The sequence below is a fragment of the Dunckerocampus dactyliophorus genome, chromosome 6 (assembly GCF_027744805.1).
Source record: "Dunckerocampus dactyliophorus isolate RoL2022-P2 chromosome 6, RoL_Ddac_1.1, whole genome shotgun sequence".
NCBI classification, from domain to species: domain Eukaryota; kingdom Metazoa; phylum Chordata; class Actinopteri; order Syngnathiformes; family Syngnathidae; genus Dunckerocampus; species Dunckerocampus dactyliophorus.
In genome coordinates, this window is record NC_072824.1 from 2774253 (window position 1) to 2797374 (window position 23122).

Genomic DNA, 23122 nt, shown 5'->3' on the forward strand with positions numbered 1-23122 from the left:
GATATGAGGTTGAATATTTCCGAGGCTTCCTTTTTAAGAGTAACACTCTTTTCTGATTTATTGAGATGTAAAGAAAAGGCTGACATAGGACATCATTTTTAGTAATAAAAATGATTTATTTTGCTGTAAAGCAAAGGCTGAACTCAGCCGTCGTTTTTTTTATATGAATCAGGCTAAAATGACGAATGAGACGTAAATTAGAGGTTCCGTCATGTCACGTGCACGTTTCCTTGCTACTAAGTTGACATATTTTAGTCCACGCATCAAGTGTTTGTTGATTTTAATAGATAAAAATAATATTTACAGGAAAGTCAACCTTCTGAATGTTTGAATGCATTTCAAGAAAAAATAACAACTCAAGCAAAAAGGTGACATAGCACTACTACTACTACTACTACTACTACTACTACTAATATGCTAATGCTAAAACATCCAAGAGTCGACAGTGCGCTACAGTGAGCGTCCTCGGTCCCAGCAGCGGACTCATGCGGACAAGCAGTCGAGTGAGTCCAGGGTGAGAAAGACGTCCGCCTTGCACTGGAAGGTTCCGGTTCCGTCCTGCAGAAGCTCGCAGCTCTTTAGGTTTGGAGAGATGTCCTTCACGCAGATCGCCTTGAATCATTCAAACACATGAATTAAAAATACACTCATTTGAAGCGCAAAGCAGGAATGTGGAGCGAAGAAGAGCGCGCCGTGCGCTTTTACGCACGGAACGGATGCGTTAGATGAGACTCACCATCCGTTTGAGCAAGGAGATCTCGTGCCTGCTCGTCTCCGGAGACAAGCTGCTCGAGTCCTCGCTGTCCAGCAGCGTCTCTTGGGACTCGGACCTGCGCACGTAAGGAGACCTCCTGATGCCGGAGAGCAGACCGGAGGCGCGACCCACCGAGTAGTAGGTGGGTCCGGTGGACTGCTTGTACCAGGCTTGCACGGAGGGACAGGACAGGAGCAAAGACACTCCCACGCAGACCACAACGAAGCTCAAGAACCTCTCCATCATGTCTGGAACGTCTTCTTCTACTTTTTCTTACTTCTCCTCCTGCCCGGTTTGCGTGCCGGCAGAACCTTCCTGCTGCTTTTATTGGCGGGCTGAAGGACGCCATCGTCACCCAACACCTCCATCCAATCACGTGGAAGCTGAACACGTGGGGTGGGGTGGGAATGCCGATTTCCTAGCGATCACTTTGAGATGGCTTGGGAGGTGTGCGCGTGCAGCAGTGCGTGGTGAGTGCTGGGTGGGCGGATAGATCCAAATATCGACAGTATCGATACCAAGGACGTGTCAGTATTGAATCTATATTTGTTTCAGTTCTTTTTATTTTCAAAAATATCTATCGAGCAATCTCAGTTTTTTCAGCATCGAGACCACATTAGACCAGGTCCAGTTCGAAAACCACTGTACCTAGACTGTCTTAGGACCAGTTCAGATTTGAGACTGACAAAAACAGACGTGTGTTTATTACGGTTTCATAATTAGAATAAAAGTTTCACAAATCAGGAACTGTGTTCAAATTCATCTTCAGGGTCTGTAGAGTTGAGAAGTCTCGGTACAGTGGTTTTCAAACTGGACCTGGTCTCATGTGGTCGAAATGCTGAAAAAACAAAGGTAGAGCGGTTTTCAAAGTGCAGATGCTGAAAATAAATGAGAAATTTGCCTTTATTACACTTTCATGAATAGAATAAAGCTTTCATAAATCACAAAGTGAGGGTCTGTAGATGAATCGACTACGGAGTTAAGAAGGCTAGCTACAGGGGTTTACAAAGCGGACCGGGTCTACTGTGGTCTACATACTGGAAACACAAAGAAATGTGCCTTTATTGCATTTTCACAAATAGAATGACGACTTCACAAATCAGAAACTGTGTTTTTAAGAACCTGCAGGGTCTGAAGAGAAATCAAGACCAGACTTGAAAAGTCTAGGCACAGCCGTTAGTTTTTTTTTGTTTTTTTTTAACTAGACCTGATCTAATGTGGTCTAGATGCTGAAACAAACTGGAGAAATTGCCTTTTTTGCATTTTCACAAATAAAATGTAGGTTTCACAGGTCAGAAACTGTTTTTATGAACCTGCGGGGTCTGTAGATGAACCTAATACACAGCTGAGAAGTCTCGTCTCTACAGTGGTTTACCAAGTGGACCTGGTCTACTGTGGTCTAGATGCTGGGAAAACAAAGAAATGTGCCTTTATTGCATTTTCACAAATAAAAAGGGTTCACAAATACAAGAGTGAGTGTCAGCCAAAGTCAATGTCTCACACGCCATGTATCCACTTTCTATGCCGCTTGTCCTCACTAGGGTCGCGGGAAGGTCTTACCTAAAACGTCTAAAATGTTTTCACACCAGAAGTGTGGCAAAAAATCAGGACAAACATTAAGTTCCTTCCACTTGAAAAGGTAACCGGAAGCTGCTGAACTTCAGCTTCGCAATCAACCTGACTGGTAAAACTGCTACGTGGTCTTCATCTTTGGCGGGATTGACACACACTAAAATACTAAACCAACCCTGTTGTCTCTTTTATGTTACAAGGGCACATGGAACCTGTCCAATGAGGTCTGGTCTTTCAAAGACATTTCAGTCAACTAGCTTGAAAGCGTGAGCTTTACCAATAAAGTCATTTTCTGATCAATTTACTGTCCCATGCATGGGCTCCAGTTCAATCATCCCAAATGCTTAAATGTCAGGTAGCGTAAGACGATAAGAATACACGACCAGACTAGAGACCCTTGAGACTGATCAAATCATCCAGCAACATCATGAAAATGATAAGTGAATTATTTCTTTAGGAGCGTTAAAAGCAGCCTGGCATACAAACACAGAAATAAACGGGATTATGAAGCAGAAAGTACCTTTGTGCAGACCAACCAGTCGACGGAAAGCAGCATTTACAGTCCGTTGTACAGTGGTCTGCACTGTGGCTCCAGCTTGTCCTCCAGGACGTAGTCTGCTCCACAAACCCACGGGTCCCCCGTGTCCCACTGCCATTTCTGCAGACACTGTCTCAGGCTGTCCAGCACTTGACTGTAGGACGCGTCTGACGCCAGGTTCTTTGTTTCCAGAGGGTCTCTCCTGCATTGGATGTGCATTCGTTACAATACACGCTACATGCAGTACTGGTAGGAAAAATGGCAAGAATGTACTTTACATTTGGCACTGCTGGATCCCAAGCAGGTTCTAAGTAGCACTTCAAAATGCAAACAGAAGAAATGGGAGTGAGACCAAAAAAGCTATTTATTGCAAAGAACAAAAGTGTAAGAGCACAGCCTTTCAAAGGCAAAAATTTGTTGGCAAAAATGTGGATTGAATGTGATTTAGTGTCAGGTATTCACACTGTCTTGATCTCTTGATGGCAAAGGCAAAAAAAGACGCGGTCATTTCAAACTTCTTCACACATCCTGAGGTTCATGGAACAAAAAAGTCAAGTGGTAGACCCAAAAGAACAAGCCGGAGGATCCCATTGGCTGTCCGTCAAGACACGGGACCATCCTGGGCCCAAATGAAGGTTGTTAGTGGTGCCGAGTGCAGTCCAATAACCATCAGAAAAGGTTTTTAAGAAAAAAGACATCTTCAATTTGCCATTTGCAGGAGAGCACCAAACATGGGACATTGAAAGGTCCTGATGGCTTCCAACGTTGCTGGCAGGACAAGGAGATCCCACCTGAGATGTTTGCCACCATCATGATCCTTCAACGGAACAATGCAGCTTCAGGTTGTGCAGGGGCGTCAAATGGCAGCCGGCTATGTGGAGATGTTGCAGGGGGCATCCCTCATGACTGAAGGCCCTCGTCTGTGTGGTGATGACTGGCTTTTCAACAGGACAACGCTACACTTCACAAAGGACTTCTTCCACTCTTTTGGACCATCCTGTGTGTTCCCCTCATCTAAATCCAAAGGAGAACATTTGGGGATGGATCTACAAAAATGGACATGAGTTCCAGACAGTGGATGCCCTCCGTGAAGCCATCTTCAGCACCTGGAAACGCTGGCATCAAGCATGCCTCATTAGAATGGCACAGCCCGTCTATTTGAGGCTCTACTTAGAACCTCCTTCAGATCCAACAGTGCAAAATGTACATTCTTGACATTTTTCAAATAATTGTAATAATTCAAATTAATTTTTGTAATTCTGTAATTTTTCAGAAAACAGCAAAGAGAGCACCTTCACACAGTGGAACTGCAATTTTTGTATGCCTTGGTTTTTTTGTAAGGTTTGTCTTTTGTCAAAGTGTATTGCTAAAAATATGTCTGCTTATCGTACGGCCGAACAAAGCATCCACGCGTTATGACTCAGCCTCTACGGACAACAGACAGTGGCTCTTTTAGAGTTGGGACAGTACAGACAGGTTCATCCATTTTCTATACCGCTTCTTCCTCATTAGGGTCGCGGGGGCATGCTGGAGCCTATCCCAGCTGACTTCGGGCGGAGAGTCCCTTCATCATCGTTAGTAAGTAAGTGTATGTAGAGTGGTGGGAAAAAGTGTTTGCCCCCCTCCTGGTGTCTTTTTTTGTTGTTGCAAGTTTGTCACATGTTTCAGATCATCAAACAGATTTAAATATTAGTCAGACATCACAGCTGAACACAAAATGCACTTTTCAAATGAAACTTTTTATTATTGAGGGAGAAAAAAAACGCACATGTCCGTGTGTGAAAAAGTGGCAGTTAAAACATAACCCAACTGTGGTTTATCACACCTGAGTTCAATTTCTTTAGCCACACCCTGATTACTATCACAGTTGTTCTCAATCAATAAAACACTTAAATAGGACCTACCTGACAAAGTGTAGTAGACCAAAAGATCTTCAAAAGATAGACATCATGCAGAGATCTAAAGAAATTCAGGAACAAATGAGAAAGAAAGTAACTGAGCTATATCAGTGTGGAAAAGGTTATATCGTCTTTTCTAAAGCTTTGGGACTCCAGCAAACCACAATGAGAGCCACTATCCTCAAATGGCTAAAACATGGAACAGTGGTGAACCTTCCCAGAATGGCCGGCACAACCAAAATTACTCAAGAGCTCAGCCACGACTCATCCAAGAGGTCACAAAAGACCCCACAACAACATCCAAAGAACTGCAGGCCTCACTTGTCTCAGTTAAGGTCAGTGTTCATGACTCCACCATAAGAAAGACACTGGACAAAAACGACCTGCATGGCAGAGTTCCAAGACCAAAACCACTGCTGAACAAAAACACCTTTGGAAAATACTCTGTGGTCTGACCAGACAAAAGTTTAAATTTTTGGAAGGTGTGTGTTCCATTACATCTGGTGTAAAAGAACATTTCAGAAAAAGAACATCATAGCAACAGTAAACAATGGTGGTGGTAGTGTGATGGTCTTCAGGACCTGGAAGACTTGCTGTGATAAATGGAAGCAGGAATTCTGCTGAAGGAGAATGTCCGGCCATCTGTTGGTGACCTCAAGCTGAAAGCAACTTGGGTTCTGCAGCAGGACAATGATCCAAAACACACCAGCAAGTCCACCTCTGAATGGCTGAAGACTTTGGAGCGGCCTAGTCCGAGTCCTGACCTGAATCCTATTGAGATGCTGTGGCATGACCTTCAAAAGGAAAAGCCTCCAATGTGGCTGAATGACAACAATTGTGCAAAATTCCTTCCCAGCGCTGTAAGAGACTCATTGCAAGTTATCACAAACGCTTGATTGCAGTTGTTGCTGCTAAGGGGGCCCAACCACTTATTAGCTTTAGGGGGCAATCACTTTTTCACACAGGGACATGTAGCTTTGCATTTTCTTTCTCCCTTAATAATGAAAAGATTCATTAAAAACTGTGTTTTGTGTTGAGTTGTGTTGTCATTGACTAATATTTACATTTGATTGATGATCTGAAACATTTAAGTGTCACAAACATGTAAAAAAAAAAATCAGAACTCAGGAAGGGGGCAAACACTTTTTACACAACTGCATAAATACAGTAAATAGCCCTGTGAGAAATTCATAGTAAAGTGATTAAAAAGTTCATATCATGAAACAATTCATGGTTAGTGCCCTCATTTAAACCCTGCCAACTTTTAGGAACCTGCCTCTTAAAAGCACCAGAATCAAAATGAGGAATCAGAATCGGAACCCGAATCATTCAAATTGAAACGATGGCCAACCCTCCTCGCTTGCCATTGAATTTCTTAAGACTGATATAAATGAGTACAATTGAGCAGACCTGGTGTCGTACAGCTCCCAGCGGTCTCGGTAGTAATACTGCTGCAGACTTTTCAGCCAGTGTGTGGGCTCACTCCGCCTGGTGCGGTTCAGCAGGTCCTGGAAAGTGGCGGACACGTACAGGTCCTGGTCGATAGGGAAGGGCATGCGGTAGTGGAGGTTGTGGAGGAGGTGGTACGGCCCCTGATGGACGGAGCGGGTTGGGTAATACATGGTGACCTGTGTGTGAACACAAAGCGGTCAAAGGAGTTGTGGACATCAAAACAGACAACCATGCCTCCAGACCTCGTGCAATGATTGGCTGGCGAAGACGGTGTGCCAGTCGATGGGCTCAGCGACCAGGGCGGGCAGCAAAGAACGACCCGTGAGGTGGACCGGGACAGCCATGCCGCCGGGAAGACTGTATGACGGGTAGGGGACGGAAAACCAGTCCAGGACGGTGGGGGTGATGTCTGACCAAATAAGAATATGTTTTTATTTTCCTATTCTTATTCTGTCATGTTTTTATTGAAGTTTATTTTTGTCCTGTTTAAACGCTATAGACCAGAGGTGTCCAAAGTGCGGCCCGGGGGCCATTTGTGGACCGTGGTTGTTTTTGTATGGCCCCCGGCACATTTTGAAAAATATAATTTAATAAGACAACTAAAGAAAACACACACACACACACACACACACAGCAAAAATGGAAAAATCAGCACTAAAAGTGAAAATATTGAGAGAAAAAAATGTAAACTAATGAATACAAATTAAATATTGAAATATTAAAGAAAAAACTTTTTTTTAAACAACAAAAAAAGTTGGTAATTTTTGGAAATTTATGCCACATGCGCTTTTCTTTGTGTCATTTATGACACTGTGGTACAAAGCAAACACATTTTGCTGCCTCAGATTTAGGATTCTTGGTACAATCAATCCACTGAATGAGAATTCCATGGTCATCCTGCTCCAGTTGTTGAGACAATGTCTACAGTATCCTATGATGCAATTTGACCATAAAGAAATTCGCCGTATTAAAGCAACATTTAGGGGTACAGTGCAACCTTGGTTAGGGTCATTCATTCGTACCAGAAGGTCCAACTCTAACCAAAATGGCCGTTAACCAAATCCATCCCCCCCAAAGCCCAAAATGTTAACATAAAACATGTTTTTAGAATGTTACAACTCTAGTTTTTATGCAGAAAACAATTTCAAATGCCTATAAATGATGTGACGTATATGTACAGTATATGCGTGATTCTTGGCTGAAAACAGGAAGGTGGTGGTGGTCGCTCTCGCTGCCACATCGCGTCTTTGGGAACAGTCACGTCTTCAGTGAAAGTAAAAGTAACCTTAAATGTTCATTTATTCCTTTCATTTCTCATTTCTACGCATTTCCAATTGTTATATGCATGTAAAACGCTGCAAACGTGTTCTGTGGTAAGCTTCTTGAGAGTCAACCGCCAAGGACATCACAGGCGGGCCACGTAACTCCCGGTTCCGGCTGCCATTTTGTTTAGCTAGCTGTTAGGATGTAGGATATTAGCTAACAAGGACAGACGTTAACTCATTCATACCAAGGACGTATTTATGCGTCTTTTGCGTTTTTTTTGCACGAGAGGCAAAAAAAGAGGTGATGATGTAACTCTGCACTAAAGCATTAACATTTCAGAGCACTTTTAAGACAAAAAACGGCCACAAGGTGGCAGAAGTGCATTTGATAAGAGCTCAGCAGTTCCAAATGTGAAAACTGTAAATAGCTCATGGTGTTATATTTGTAATTTTTGAAAATTTTGATGTAAAACAACCCATTATTTGTGTTGTTTAGTTGTTTGGATATTTGAGCTGTCACAAAAGCAAAAAATATTTGTGTCAAAGTAAAAGTTGTGCTTGAAATGTGTCTTTTCACAAAAAGCTGTTTTTCTCCCTTTTCTAGTCGGGAACTGATATTTTCCTGAAACTTACCAATGTTCTACTGCTCGTTACTAAAGAACAGAAAAAGCTAGAACCAAACTTTTTTTTCTGATGAAAGACAGGAGTGTAATGTTTCTTTTGGTAGGTTACATGTTTATATAGTCATAGAACACAATATTCTGTGTGCATTGAAAGATTAGTAAAAATTGTCTAAAGCGGCTGCTACTGATGGGCTTGTCTTTTGAAAAATGGCTGCGATTGAATGAGTTAAGAACAGAGCTGGACTCGAGCAGCGTGTTAACGCGACAAGTAGCGTGCCTCACGTTAACCCAACAAAACGCTAACCGAGGTTCTACTGTATATCATCAGTCAGTTGAGATTCTGTGTATGTTATTATACCTTTATTACCCACAAATATCAAAGATAATTTTTTCCACCTTCAAGTACATACAGTGTATTAACAAGGACGAGAACCTGTTACTGTTTGCTGTGCCGCTGATGACGGCACATTTATGTCTTTTTATTGTATGCAGCAAGGTCTCCCTCTGGTGGCCAATTGAGTACATAGCAACCAACTCTGGATTAGCGCTTGGCTATTTTTGTGGTTCATACAGTAGCTCAACCAATTGCCCAATTGCACAGCCTTAAGAGTGTGTATATCATGAATGCTGGGTCTTGTTGGTTTTCTGAGAATCTGGTAACTTGTTTGCCATGTAGCAATAAAAATGATACTAAAACCCTGGATTAATGTGGTCCGTCACATTGACTGCTATTATTTTGAACACTACTGTACATTCTCCAAGTAGGCCTGTCACAATAACTCATTTTGCTGGATGTTACAAATTATTGCTGATAATCCACATCAACATTATTTTGAGACTATTTTTATGAATGTAATGATAATATATGGCATGATAATCTCAAAAGCAATAAACTTTAATTTCTCAAGAGTATTTAACATTTTAATTGCAAAGCCAAGAGCTTTTAAATAAAATAAACAACTTACAAAATTAAACAGACAAAGAACCCCCCCAGTGGAAATAAAATTGATGATAAAATAAAATTGCACTTAAATAAAAATCACAATCAATCAGTATTTCTGATTTGGAATCCGTGTCACGTTCGTAATAAAAAACTGAGGAAAAAAAGTCCACATTGTATCAATACAGATGTCACGTATTTGCGTATACACTTCCTTGACTCACTGCTATTGTAATGACAACATTGGAATATTCTGTGTGGAACACGCTGTTTATGTTTAATGAGGTGTAACGTTTTGTCAAAGTTTGGTCAAAGCACATATTTTGGATGCAGCAAAACGTGTTTGGCGCACAATGAGGCGTTACACTTGGGCATCTGAAACGTACATTCCAGTGTTTTGGATTATTTATGTCATTGTCTTTGTCACAAAACGTTTTCATGCCACAAAATGACGATGCGCAAACAGGCTGAAATTGACATCGGATGGTGTTTTATAACAGGCACCAAGAAAGTATTCCATCCACACTGTTGCCCAACTTTTCAGTAAGAAAGGTAGCTATTGGCTGTCCTAGAAGTCGCTGGATGATGTCATTGTCTAATTTGCATAGGATGTTGTAAAATAGTGTAGGAAAAAAGCATTACCTCATAGGAGAGAACACCTTCATTATCTTTAGAACTACAAAGAAACTTCATTCTTGGTTTGTTCATTTAAACAAATTTAAAAAATCAGTTCATCAAAATAAAGTAAACTTTCATATTTTATCTCGGCCAGCGCCTCTCAAAGTTCTCCCATCACACGTTGGCTATTGAGAACCTTTTTCAATGAGCACAATTTAAAAGCGACTAACAAATTATGCTGTATTTATTCTATGGCTCACTTCAACGTGACTCAGTGTGGTTCGTGCGCAGCACACCCTTCTGGTGGACATATGTATTAGCAACTCATTTACCCGAAGAATTGTAAGATAATCCTCTTCATTTTACAAATAAAGAGTAGCAACAGACTAACAACAATAAAATATAAAGACAATAAACGCACACTCCTTTTTTATCCAGGTTTACTGAACATTTGCGTTTTAGATATCAGGCACGCTCCACACCTGCGGCATCGCGGGTTGCGCATGCGTGATTCATTTGCGACTGTACACCGCCGGCTTGTGCCTGCCTTTGGGCGAGGCGGACCTGTCAAAAGTACCTGCTGCTGCTCAGCGAGAACACAAAATGCAGAACAATACGTGCTTTCACTTTTAAGTCCCCAAATACAAGAAAACTCCCCAATGATATCAGATTTGTTGCTCGTCGCTTTTGAGAAAATATGTCGTCAAAGGGGGTTGGCAATGTTGCCAGATCTGGCAACAAAAACTGATGAGACACACACAGCTCGCAAGTAGTGCACTCGCTAGCGCGTAGCAAAGAGACTTGGATGACTGACAGGAGGGTTCACTCACTCCGTTCATTCCGCTACACGCCCAGGTGTTGAGACAGATGCAGAGAGTGAACCCTCCTGTCATCCAGCCTGTTCGGTAGAGAGAGAGGAAAACAAACACGCATGCACATGTCAATTTATCGAGGCCAGCAAAATGGTCGACTTCATTTTTACTTATTGCGCGGTTAATTGATTTATTGATTATAGTGACAGGCCCAACTGTAAGCCGCTGAACTTTTCTAGTTCTCACCCAGTAAGCTGACGTAGGCCTGACTCCTGTCTCCCCATCGACTCCTGTGCTCAGGAGAGGACACCAGCATGGGCTCTGCCGTGCCGGAGCGGTACAGGTTGGTTCTGCCGTTGGGGAAGGGGATGCCGTTGTCAGAGCTGTAGATGACCAAAGTGTCATTTTCATAACCAGCATCCCTGAGCTCCTGAAGGATCAATCCAATACCTGCACAGACAAACATACTGTATTAAAAGCAGGGGTCTCAAACTCAATTTCACTGGGGGCCAGTGGAGGTAGAATCTGGGTGAGGCTGGGCCGCATCAAGTATTGGGAGTAGGGCTGGGAATATCAGGGTACCTCACGATATGATACAATTCACAATACATCCATGTGATAACACCACTGTTAGTTCAGTGTTGGTGTTTACTTGCCCCTCTAAGTATGTAAGTAACACTGAGCTTGCCCGGATGTTGCGGGCTGCAGTTACACTACTCTTTGATGTCCAATTTGGTGGGCCGCAAATGGCCCGCGGGCCACGAGTTTGAGACCCCTGATTAAACGCATTTCCTGTTGTGGTGGAGGTGTACACGTGTGCTTCTCGTACCCTGGTCCAGCCTGCTAACAGTCGTGTACAAAGCAGCCAAGTCCGCTCGTGCTGCAGGCGTGTCCGGCACAAAGGGAGGAACCTGGGATACACAAAATGTCATTCATTTTCATTAAAGCATTAACTTGAATTTGTATGCATCATATTAGAGTTCAAAGAAGAAGGGTGACCGGAGGGTGTGTTCCAACTACAGGGGGATCACACTCCTCAGCCTCCCTGGGAAAGTCTATTCCAGGGTGCTGGAGAGAAGGGTACGACCGTTAGTCGAACCTCGGCTACAGGAGGTGCAATGCGTTTTTTGTCCTGGTCGCGGAACACTGGACCAGCTCTACACCCTTGCAAAGGTACTGGAGGGTACTTGGGAGTTTGCCCAACCGGTCTACATGTGATTTGTGGACTTGGAAAAGGCATTCGACCGTTTCCCTCGCGGTGTCCTGTGGGGCGTGCTCCAGGAGTATGGGATTGTTGGCACACTACTACGTGTCATTGGGTCCTTGTACAACCGGAGCAGGAGCCTGGTTCGCATTGCCAGCAGTAAGTCAAGCCTGTTTCCGGTGAACGTTGGCCTCCGCCAAGGCTGCCCTTTGTCACCGATTCTGTTCATAATTTTCATGGACAGAATTTCTATGCACAGCCAAGGTGTCGAGGAGGTCCAGTTCAGTGGCCTTAGGATCTCATCTCTGCTATTTGCGGACGACGTGGTCCTAATGACCTCATCAGGCTGTGACCTGCAGTGTTTACTTGGGCGGTTTGCATCTGAGTGTGAAGCTTCTGGGATGAGACTCAGCACCTCCAAATCTGAGGCCATGGTTCTCAGTCGGAAAAGGGTGGATTGCTCCCTTCGGGTTGGGAATGAGGTCCTGCCCCAGGTGGAGGACTTCAAGTATCTCGGGGTTTTGTTCTCGAGTGAGGGAAGGTTGGAGCGTGAGGTCGATAGGCGGATCGGCGCAGCGTCTGCAGTAATGCGGTCGCTGTACCGGACCGTCGTGGTAAAGAGAGAGCTGAGCCGGAAGGCAAAGTTCTCAATTTATCGATCGATCTGTGTTCCCACCCTCACCTATGGTCATGAGCTTTGGGTCGTGACCGAAACAACGAGATCGCGGATACAAGCGGCTGAAATGAGTTTTCTTCGTAGGGTAGCGGGACTCACACTAAGAGATAAGGGGAGGAGCTCGGTTATCCGGGAGGAGCTCAAGTAGAGCCGCTGCTCCTTCACATCGAGAGGAGCCAGCTGAGGTGGCTCGGGCATCTAGTCCGGATGCCTCCCGGACGCCTCCCTGGTGAGGTGTTCTGGGCATGCCCAGCCGGGAGAAGGCCCTGTGGCAGACCTGGGACATGCAGGAGGGGTTATGTCTCACAGCTGGCCTGGGAACGCCTTGGTGTCCTCCCGGTGGAGCTGGAGGAGGTAGTCGGGGACCGGGAAGTCTGGGCTTCCCTACTAAGACTGCTGCCCCCGCGACCCGGATAAGCGGAGGAAAATGGAATGGAATATTAGAGTTGGTACAACGCCAACTGCCATGGTACACACATTGAAACCCATTACTTGCAATTTTGGGAAAGGCGTTTAATGACTGACCTTAACTTGTTGTGGTGTGTAATACTGTGGAGTCCAGTCTGGAATTTTCCCCATCCCCATGTCCCCATTCCCAAACTTTTCACAGAAGGCTCCATACTGGGGCTGGGAGTGTCCACAGCGGTGGGTGTCATGGAAGGCGACATAGAGGAAAAAAGGCCTCTCTTCATCTTTGTTACTACTTTCTTCGGCTTTCTGCTTCCTCACAGAGGCTTCCCCTTTATGGGTCTGGAAAAACTTCCGAACAAGAAGTTTGATGCGGGTGATGTTCCTCCCCACCTGCAGGACGGAGTTGTTTTCCTCCGTGTAGGCAAAGTCAAACGGGTATACGGACCCAGGGCCGACATGTTTTTTTCCAATGATGCCTGAGAGTCAAAGGACAAGGAAATATAGAAATGTTTGAGTGTTGTCTAAAATTACAACAAGAAAAAAAAAAAGATGACTGACCTGTGTGTATGTTAGCTTGGCTGAGGAGCAGCGGCAGACTTTGAACGCCATCAAAGGAGTTAAAATGATGCACGCCTTGGTGGAGGCCATACATACCATTCTGGTGCTAGGAGGACAGGAAACACATTTCGTATTATTTGGTTTTCAATGACAATATTGCTTGTAATGAACTAGTCCGTTTGCCCTGTACTGTATCGTTCTGTGGAATGGAGTGCCCAAACAATTCACCCTACACGTTGCTGACCCATTTTCTGTGTTTTTTTTTTTTTATTCAGTGTCTCTGCTAAATAATCTTCCATGGGGCCAAATAGAGTTGCAAGTGCCAGCAACATAATAAAAAAGGTGAGAAACACTATTGACTTCAAGAAAGCAATCAAAGCATTCCTCCGTAAAAGGTAAAAGTGATATTAAATGTTCATGTATTCATTTCATTTCACATTTATAATTATCATTTCTTTTATTATTTTTGCATGCAAGACCATAATTATTGTTATTTTTGGTAGTCAATCAGATTCATTGGATATACAGTGGTTTGCCCCCTTCCCGATTTCTGATTTTTTGCCACACTTGAATGTTTCAGATCATCAAAGAAATGTAAATATTAGTCAATGACAACACAACTGAACACAAAATGCAGTTTTTAAATGAAACTTTTTATTATTAAGGGAGAAAAAGAAAAATCCAAACCTACATGGCCCTGTGTGAAAAAGTAATTTCCCTAGTTAAAATTGAAATTTATCAGTGTGGAAAAGGTTATAAAGCCATTTGTAAAGCTTTGGGACTCCAGTCAACCACAGTGAGAGCCATTATCCATAAATGGCTAAAACATGGAACAGTGGTGAACCTTCCCAGGAGTGGCCGGCCAACCAAAATGACCTCAAGAGCACAGCGAAGACTCATCCAAGAGGTCACAAAAGACCCCACAACAACATCCAAAGAACTGCAGGCCTCACTTGTCTCAGTTAAGGTCAGTGTTCATGACTCCACCATAAGAAAGACACTGGGCAAAAACGACCTGCATGGCAGAGTTCCAAGACCAAAACCACTGCTGAACAAAAACAACATTAAGGCTCGTCTCTATTTTACCAGAAAACATCTTGATGATCACCAATACCTTTGGGAAAATACTTTTGGAAAACTTTTTGGAAGGAGTGTGTCCCATTACATCTGGCGTAAACTTAATGCCAAATTTCAGAAAAACAAAATCACACCAACAATAAAATATGGTGGTAGTGTGATGGTCTGGAGCTGTTTTGCTGCTTCAGGACCTGGAAGACTTGCTGTGATAAATGGAAGCATGAATTCTGCTGAAGGAGAATGTCCGGCCATCTGTTGGTGACCTCAAGCTGAAAGCAACTTGGGTTCTGCAGCAGGACAATGATCCAAAACACACCAGCAAGTCCACCTCTGAATGGCTGAAGACTTTGGAGTGGCCTAGTCCAAGTCCTGACCTGAATCCTATTGAGATGCTGTGGCATGACCTTAAAAAGGCGCTTCATGCTGGAAAAGCCTCCAATGTGGCTGAATGACAACAATTGTGCAAAATTCCTCCCCAGCGCTGTAAGAGACTCATTGCAAGTTATCACAAACGCTTGATTGCAGTTGTTGCTGCTAAGGGGGGCCCAACCACTTATTAGCTTTAGGGGGCAATCACTTTTCCCCACACAGGGCCGTGTAGCTTTTTTCCTCCCTTAATAATAAAAAGTTTCATTTAAAAAGTACATTTTGTGTTGAGTTGTGTTGTCATTGACTAATACTGAAATTTGTTTGATGATCTGAAACATTTAAGTGTGACAAACATGCAAAAAAATAAGAAATTAGGGAAGGGGCAAACACTTTTTCACACGACTGTATCATTTTGATGTCAGCCTCTCAAATGTGAAGATTTTTGAATTTGCATGAAAGCAGACCTACTATCATTGTGTTTTGGGCAAAACAAAATATTCACTCACAACAGCTTTGACTTTGGAAAACAGTGATGGACATTTTTGCCTCTTTTTCTGGTATGTCGCGGACCAAACCACTAACTGTTCCGTGTTTGGTTCACATTGATTTGGTCCGTCTACGGCCGGACCGATTACTCGAGTCATCAAAACAAGCTTCATCACATTAATCGACTAAGAAAATAAGCCCTAGACCTAACCCAGCAGTTGATTGATGGCATGAGACGTGAGGTGTGTGTGTGTTACCTGTGGCAGGCCAGTGAGGATAGTGGAGCGACTGGGGGAACAGCTGCTGACAGATGTGAAAGCGTTGTTGAAGACGAGGCTACGCTCAGCCAGCGAATGCAGGTGAGGGGTGTGGACCACCGAATTATTGTACACATCTGTCTCAAAACCGGCATCGTCAGCTGGGAGGGAGCAAACACACATGGGGGCTCAACAACAGTGTGTGTGTGTGTGTGTGTGTGTGTTGTGGTCAGAGGTTTGCATGCAGTCACCACACGTACTGTATGAATGTCATTCACATTTGATTGGATTGATTTGAACACAAAACCTTCAATGATATTTATCAACAAGAACTGTGTGCACAAGTTTGAATTGATTTGGGGTTTTCTCTAATCCACAAGGGGTCAATATTCTCCATACAAATTCACGTCACAACTATACAAACCATCAAAAACACAATATACAAATGCGTGGCATTACAGAATGAGGGATGAATGCCATCATTGCTAAAACACAAAAACCAGTAATTAACCCTTTATCTTCCAATACATGGGGGTTTACTCCAAAAGTGGCTCAACAAACCCAGGCTTTGCGCTCAAGATGCAGCTCAACAAAACCCAGACTTTTGGGGTATACTGCAAAGACAATTTAGTGAGTTCGCGAAGGTGTGCTGAATGTACAGCCGGGCTTGCCTGTAGCTGGTAACTTAGGTTATACTCATAACAGTCCAGGCTTTTATCTTAAAATGGGCTATGGAAGCGCCGCTGTTTCGCTGTGTAACTCATTTGGCGATGGTGTCACCAGCGAGCAAGAAGAATTTCAGCAGCGGCAGTGGCTACTTTGAGATCACACTGATTCACTAGCATTCCCTGATGAAATTCTCTATCAGCGATATAGATTTTCAGCCAGGCGAATATGCCACATTTGCTCACTTTTTGAGCTGTACATCAGGAATAAAATGCAATACGAAATATTAACTCAGCCAGTATTTGCAGATGTATATGTCACAGGAGTGCTTGCATTAGTACTCACCCCGTTAGTCTTCTTATATTATGGTATTTGCTGGAGGAATAAGCACTCTGAGGGAACATAACACTTATTTATTTGAACAAAAAGGGAAAAATTGCCACAAAGAAAAAAGGTCAACACAGCCACTTAGTGGTCACAACGAGATATGGCATTTTATCATTTAGAGCAGTAAAATTTAAAAACAACAAAGACATATTTCATCCATCCATCCATCCATCTTCCTCCGCTTATCTGGGTCTGGGCCGTGGGGGCAGCAGTCTCAGTAGGGAAGCCCAGACTTCCCGGTCCCTGGCCACCTCCTCCAGCTCCGCCAGGAGGACACCAAGGCGTTCCCAGGCCAGCTGTGAGACATAATCCCTCCAGCGTGTCCTAGGTCTGCCCCGGGGCCTTCTCCGGGCTGGGCATGCCCGGAACACCTCACCAAGGAGGCGTCCGGGAGGCATCCGGACAAGATGCCCGAGCCACCTCATCTGGCTCCTCTCCATGTGAAGGAGCAGCGGCTCGACTCTGAGCTCCTCCCGGATGACCGAGCTCCTCACCCTATCTCTTAGGGTGAGTCCAGCTACCCTACGGAGGAAACTCATTTCAGCCACTTGTATCCGCGATCTCGTTCTTTCGGTCACGACCAAAAGCTCATGACTATAGGTGAAGGTGGGAACACAGATCGATCGGTAAATTGAGAACTTTGCCTTCTGACTCAGCTCTCTCTTCACCACGACGGTCCGGTACAGCGACCGCATTACTGCAGACGCTGCGCCGATCCGCCTATCGACCTCACGCTCCAACCTTCCCTCACTCGTGAACAAGACCCCGAGATACGTGAAGTCCTCCACCTGGGGCAGGACCTCATTCCCAACCCGGAGGGAGCAAGCCACCCTTTTCCCACTGAGAACCATGGCCTTGGATTTCGAGGTGCTGAGTCTAATCCCAGAAGCTTCACACTCAGATGCAAACCGCCCCAGTAAAGGCTGAAGGTCACAGCCCGATGAGGCCATCAGGACCACATTGTCTGCAAATAGGACGAGACCCTAAGGCCACTGAACTGAACTCCCTCGACATCTAGAAATTCTGTCCATGAAAATTATGAACAGAATCGGTGACAAAGGGCAGCCTTGGCAGAGGCCCACGTTCACCGGAAACAGGCTTGACTTACTGCTGGCAATGCAAACCAGGCTCCTGCTCCGATTGTACAAGGACTGAATGGCACGTAGTAGCGCGCCACCAATCCCATACTCCTGGAGCACCCCACAAGACACTGTGAGGGACACGGTGGAATGGCTTTTCCAAGTCCACAAAGCACATGTAGACCAGTTGGGCAAACTCCCAAGTACCCTCCAGTACCCTTGCAAGCCGAGGTTCGACTAACGGTCATCCCCTTTTCTCCAGCACCCCGGAATAGACTTTTCCAGGGAGGCTGAGGAGTGTGATCCCACTATAGTTGTAACACACCCTCCACTCACCCTTCTTGAAAAGGGGGATCACCACCCCGGTCTGCCAATCCAGAGGTACTGTTCCCGACATCCATGGAATGTTGAAGAGACGTGTCAACCAGGACAGTCCCTCAATATCTAGAGCTTTGAAGAATTCAGGGCGAAACTGGTTCACTCCCGGAGCTTTGCCACTGGGGAGTGTTTTGACTACCCCAGATACCTCAGCCACGGTGATGCAACAGTCCGCATTTGTGTCCTCAGAATCTCCTTCCTCTATGGAAGGTATGTCAGTTGGATTGAGAAGGACCTCAAAGTATTCCTTCCATCGTCCGACTATATCCTCAGTCGATGTCAGCAGGCCCCCGTCCCCACTGTAAAGAGTGTGGACCTGGCACTGCTTCCCCTTTCTTAGGTGCCGGATGATTTGCAAGAACCTCTTCGAGGCCCACCAAAAGTCGTATTCCATGGCCTCACCGAACTCCTCCCACACCCGAGTTTTTGCCTCGACCACCACCGAAACCGCGTGCCGCTTGGCCTGCCGGTACCTATGAGCTGCTTCAGGGGTCCCACAAGCCATCCATGCTTGATAGGACTCCTTCTTCAGCTTCACGGCAGCCCTAACCTCTGGTGTCCACCATCGGGTTCGGGGCTTGCCGCCACGACTGGCACCGACCACCTTGCGGCCGCAGCTCCGATCGGCTGCCTCAGCAATGGAGGCACGGAATAGAGCCCATTCGGACTCAATATCCTTGTCCTCCCCCGGGATGCAGGCGAAGCTCTGCCAGAGGTGAGAGTTGAAGACTTGATGAACAGGAGACTCTCCCAAACGTTCCCAGCACACCCTCACTACACGTTTGGGTCTTCCAGGTCTGTCCGGCATCCTCCCCCGCCATCTAATCCAACTCGTCACCAGGTGGTGATCAGTTGACAGCTCAGCCCGTCTCTTCACCCGTGTGTCCAGAACATGCGGATGCAGGTCTGATGATAGTCGATCATAGACCTGCGGCCTAGGGTGTCCTGGTGCCATGTGCACTTGTGGACATCCTTATGTTCGAACATGGTGTTTGTGATGGACAAACTGAGGTTCGCACAGAAGTCCAACAACATCACATGGCACGGGTTCAGATCGGGGAGGCCGTTCCTCCCAATCACGCCCCTCCAGGTCACACTGTCATTGCCCACATGGGCGTTGAAGCCTCCCAGCAAAACAACTGAGTCACCAGTTGGGGTGCTCTCTAGCACCCCTCTGATGGACTCCAAGAAGGCTGGGTACTCTGAACTGTAGTCAGGAACCTTTCCCCAACCCGAAGGCGTAGGGAAATGACTCTCTCGTTAACCAGGGATAACTCCAACACAGAGGCACCGAGCCGGGGGGCTATTAATAAGCCCACACCAGCTCGCCGCCTCTCCCCTATAGAAACTACAAAGTAGAACAAGGTCAAGCGCCTCTCGAGGAGTTTGGTTCCAGAACCCACACTGTGGGTCGAGGTGAGTCCGACTATATCTAGTCGGAATGTCTCAACCTCTCTCACAAGTTCGGGCTCCTTTCCCGCCAGAGAAGTGACATTCCATGTCGCAAGAACCAGATTTGGCAGCCGAAGACCAGGTCGCCCAGGCACGCTCCCACGACCGCCACCCAAAGTACAATGCGCCGGACCCTTATGCTTGCCCCCGCAGGTGGTGGGTCTACGGGGGGGGGGGGAATCCCGTGTGGCTTGTTCGGGCTGAGCCCGGCCGAGCCCCACGGGTGACAGCCCGACCACCAGGCGCTCCAAACCCCTCCACCAAGGTAAAGTGGTGATTCACGGAGGAGAAACAAATTTCAAAGATGAAAAAAGACATTTGTTGCGCCAATGTGTTTTTTTTTTTTAATGGATTAGTGTTAAAATGTCAAAGTTGTGTAATGTGGGCGTTGCTAAATGAAAAGACTAGTAGGGTATAGTTAGTATACTAAATCAGTGTTAACTTACCCATTACATGCTCAGCATTATTCTGCCAGCAGTCCTCCCTCGCTCTATTGGCGGCGACAGCGTTGCTTTTGGCAGTTAGAATCTTGTTCGACTCCTTATCACGCTCCATAATTACGACTTGCTCCTCTTGTCTAAATACACTGGCTGGGATGGCTTCGCTTTTGAGTAGAAGTAGAATCATATGACGTCAAACGCCTCCTTTTTATGTGAACAAGCACTGAGCAAAAAGCAGAGAATCGGACTTGACAAAGTAAGTTGATAACCATCGATGCAGTACCGTTTAACTACCATAGTACCACGTTCGCAATATACCCCAAAGTTAAACAGTACTGCAACGGAGGTTATCAACTTACTTTGTCAAGTCCGGTTCTCGGCTTTGTGCTCAGTGCACGTTCAAACAAAAAGGGGCGTTTGATGTCACATTATTCTCCTTCCGCACAAAAGCGAAGCGATCCCAGCCAGTGTATGCAGCGTGATGAGGAGTTGAAAAAGGTTATTACTGCCGAAAGCAACACTGTTGCTGCCAATGCCAATAGAGCGAGGGAGGACCGCTGGCGGAAAAGTGCTGAGCGTGTAAATGCGTACGTTGATTGAACACTGATTTAGTATACTAACTATATCCAACTAGTCTTTTCATTTATCATCGCTCGACATTGCACAACTTTGACATATTAACACTTAAGTACTTTGCAGCAACAACTGTCTTTTTTCGTTTCTGAAATATGTCTATATTGTCATTTTACTGTTCAAAAAGATAAAATGCTGTGCCTCATTGTAACCACTAGGTGAAAGTGTTGACGTGTTTATGGCGACCTTTTTACTTTGTGACAATTGTTTTCTTTTTGTTAGAATAAAAAAGTGTTTTGTTGCCTCAGAGTGCTTATTCCTCCAGCAAATATTGTAATATAGGAACACTAACAGGCTGAGTACTCCTGCAAGGACTCCTGTGACAAAAATGCCTGCCAAAGTCGCAAAATTGCGACAGCAACATTGCTGAATTTCACAAGTCGTAGAGACAAATATAATGCCTCATGTAGTTACTACTTTACACCAGGAGCTGGCGGACATCTGTAACGTCAATCTGAGCAAAATCTGTGGGATTGTTTCTATGCAAAGTTTAGGAGTTTGAACTCCTGTGTGCTGGCGGCAGCGAGTCTGCTCGCCATGGCAGTCCACAAACAGCATTTGGAGCGGATGCTTTGCTTCACCGTGTTCGGGGTGATAGGAGGGGAACCCCTCGACGTCTCAGAGGAGAGTTTTACTGCTACAAATTTGAGATTCTCATCAAAGCCTCATTAACTATCCCAAGTGGATCAGACATTTTGATGAGCCTGTTGCGTATCGTGGAGACTGATTTGACAATATGGTGACATCATCCATCCATCCATCCATCCATTTTATATACCGCTTCATCCTCATTAGGGTCGCGGGGGCATGCTGGAGCCTATCCCAGCTGACTTCGGGCGACAGGCGGGGTACACCCTGGACTGGTCGCCAGCCAATCGCAGGGCTCTGGTGACATCATAACATGCAAATTAGATTAGTGCATTTACCCTCATCACAAACTTTGGGTCATACTGATGATTTTTCTCATTTATAGTATGCCTTTATCTCTAACCATTTTCAATAATAGCATCTCGCCAGAGTTATCTTTACACTATAATCTTGCAGTGTTTAGAGAACAGCTAAATTTTCAACATGGAGAGGGAATTACGAGATGCTCCAAAGCACATTTATAAATCTGCAATTTGGACTCATTTTGGCTTTTACAGCACCACAGACGGGGGTCCAGATTATGACAAAAGCTATGCCATCGGCAAAATGTGTCAAGTGAGAATCAAACACTGCGGAAACACCACGAACCTCCGTGCACATGTTGCCGGACATCACGGCGAACAAGCAAATTTAGTCAAATTCAAGCTCACCGCGTGCCACCAAAATAACACTCAGTGATTACTATATGTGCAAAGACATGCGCCCTCTGAGCTCGGTGGAAGGTGATGGCTTTTCGTTACGTGATGAACACTTTAGAGCCCCGTTATTCCAAACAGTCCCGCCAACACTTCAGTGACGTCGCTTTGCCCCGATTGTACAAAGAAGTAAAAAACGATGTGCTGGATGATCTTCATTTTGCGGAGCGAGTTGCATTAACACGTGATGCCTGGACGTCCAGGGCCACCGAGTCAGACATAACAATAACAGCACATCACATTGACGACATGTGGAAGATGCGTTCTTGTGTTACAAACACGCCCAATGTATGACTGTCACACGGGAGAGAATATTGAGGCTTTGCTGCGTGAAGTTGTGGCTGATTGGGGCGTAAGTGCAAAACATCCTGTGGTAGTTACTGACAATGCTCCCAACATTGCAACCTCAAACACAGTCTGCAACTTGTAAAATACAGTTGCTGCTGCAGTTATGTTTCTGACATTTCAGATAATAAAATATTTAATCCAAATTTTCTTTTGAATGTGTACTTGTTTAGTCATTAGTTGTTTCCAGAATCATATATTTAAAAAAAATCGCAATAATTGTCTTGCACTTAAGTATCGCAATATATCGAAACAGGCAATGCACACCTCTAGTTACCATGGTGATATAGCTGCTTTAAAAGAGAGCTACCTTCATCGAACAAGCAAGCCTGGCTTTACACTCAACACACCTCACCAACCCACTAAACTCGCTTCACCATACACCCCCTTGCTCTGTCACTTATAACTTACCATACATTGACCTCCATTGAATTGGTTTTAGCATTTTCAATGTACAAAACGTATCATAAATATGCTACATTTTTAATGTAACTTTGAAGAACAAAGTAATATTCATAAGCTAGAGTACTTTGGTTTCCTGATGCTGCGATGCTAACATGAAAATAACACTGTCACTTACAGCGGTATTCATTTTCAAACCAGAAAACCAACTCACCGATGATTAGAAGTACATTCCTTGTCTTTGACTGGGCAAAAGAAAACAAAAGTGCAAGGCAACAGAGGATCTGAAGCAACATGGTAATGTTGATAACCTTGTTCAGTGTAAAGGTAACGTGCTTTAGGATTTGCGTGTAGTTAAAATGTACTACACTTAAGTACAGTGAATGAAAGAGGTTACATTGTTATGTTGTTACGTTGTTACAATAACAGCCACCCTACCGCGTCAAAACACGAACTTGCCACGTCTTCCGCAAATAACTCCAACTCC

General features: G+C 44.9%; 2 protein-coding genes across 5 annotated transcripts; both read right to left on the reverse strand.

The window, feature by feature from the left end:
* Nucleotides 1–191: 191 nt before the first annotated feature.
* On the reverse strand, nucleotides 192–1015 carry npb (neuropeptide B). Its single transcript, XM_054779639.1, has 2 exons — nucleotides 737–1015; nucleotides 192–612 (listed from the first exon to the last, which is right to left on the reverse strand). Exons 1-2 carry the CDS (start codon nucleotides 998–1000, stop codon nucleotides 484–486), a joined length of 393 nt encoding a protein of 130 aa, XP_054635614.1. The 5' UTR covers nucleotides 1001–1015; the 3' UTR covers nucleotides 192–483.
* Nucleotides 1016–1487: 472 nt separating this feature from the next.
* Nucleotides 1488–23119, reverse strand: sgsh (N-sulfoglucosamine sulfohydrolase (sulfamidase)). Of its 4 annotated transcripts, none has more exons than XM_054779637.1 (10): nucleotides 22850–23119; nucleotides 15511–15671; nucleotides 13322–13427; nucleotides 12878–13239; nucleotides 11302–11383; nucleotides 10719–10922; nucleotides 6457–6623; nucleotides 6173–6390; nucleotides 2847–3066; nucleotides 1488–1592 (listed from the first exon to the last, which is right to left on the reverse strand). In XM_054779637.1, exons 1-9 carry the CDS (start codon nucleotides 22929–22931, stop codon nucleotides 2883–2885), a joined length of 1566 nt encoding a protein of 521 aa, XP_054635612.1. In that variant the 5' UTR covers nucleotides 22932–23119; the 3' UTR covers nucleotides 1488–1592; nucleotides 2847–2882. The 4 variants fall into 4 exon arrangements, 3 of the variants coding, with proteins under 3 accessions (XP_054635612.1, XP_054635613.1, XP_054635610.1); XM_054779638.1 differs by lacking the exon at nucleotides 1488–1592 and adding an exon at nucleotides 21324–21430 and having other exon boundaries at nucleotides 1601–3066; XM_054779635.1 differs by lacking the exon at nucleotides 1488–1592 and having other exon boundaries at nucleotides 1601–3066.
* Between the last annotated feature and the right edge of the window lie 3 nt (nucleotides 23120–23122).

Excerpts from the sequence above, each read along its gene's own strand:
- npb (XM_054779639.1), bottom strand. The coding sequence starts at position 1,000 with ATGATGGAGAGGTTCTTGAGCTTCGTTGTGGTCTGCGTGGGAGTGTCT. Across the intron at positions 613-736 it reads TCTCCTTGCTCAAACGGATG|GCGATCTGCGTGAAGGACAT; the intron begins GTGAGTCTCATC and ends GAATGATTCAAG.
- sgsh (XM_054779637.1), bottom strand. The coding sequence starts at position 22,931 with ATGTTGCTTCAGATCCTCTGTTGCCTTGCACTTTTGTTTTCTTTTGCC. Across the intron at positions 11,384-12,877 it reads ACACACCACAACAAGTTAAG|GTTCCTCCCTTTGTGCCGGA; the intron begins GTCAGTCATTAA and ends TGTGTATCCCAG. Across the intron at positions 10,923-11,301 it reads TGTTAGCAGGCTGGACCAGG|GTATTGGATTGATCCTTCAG; the intron begins GTACGAGAAGCA and ends TTGTCTGTGCAG.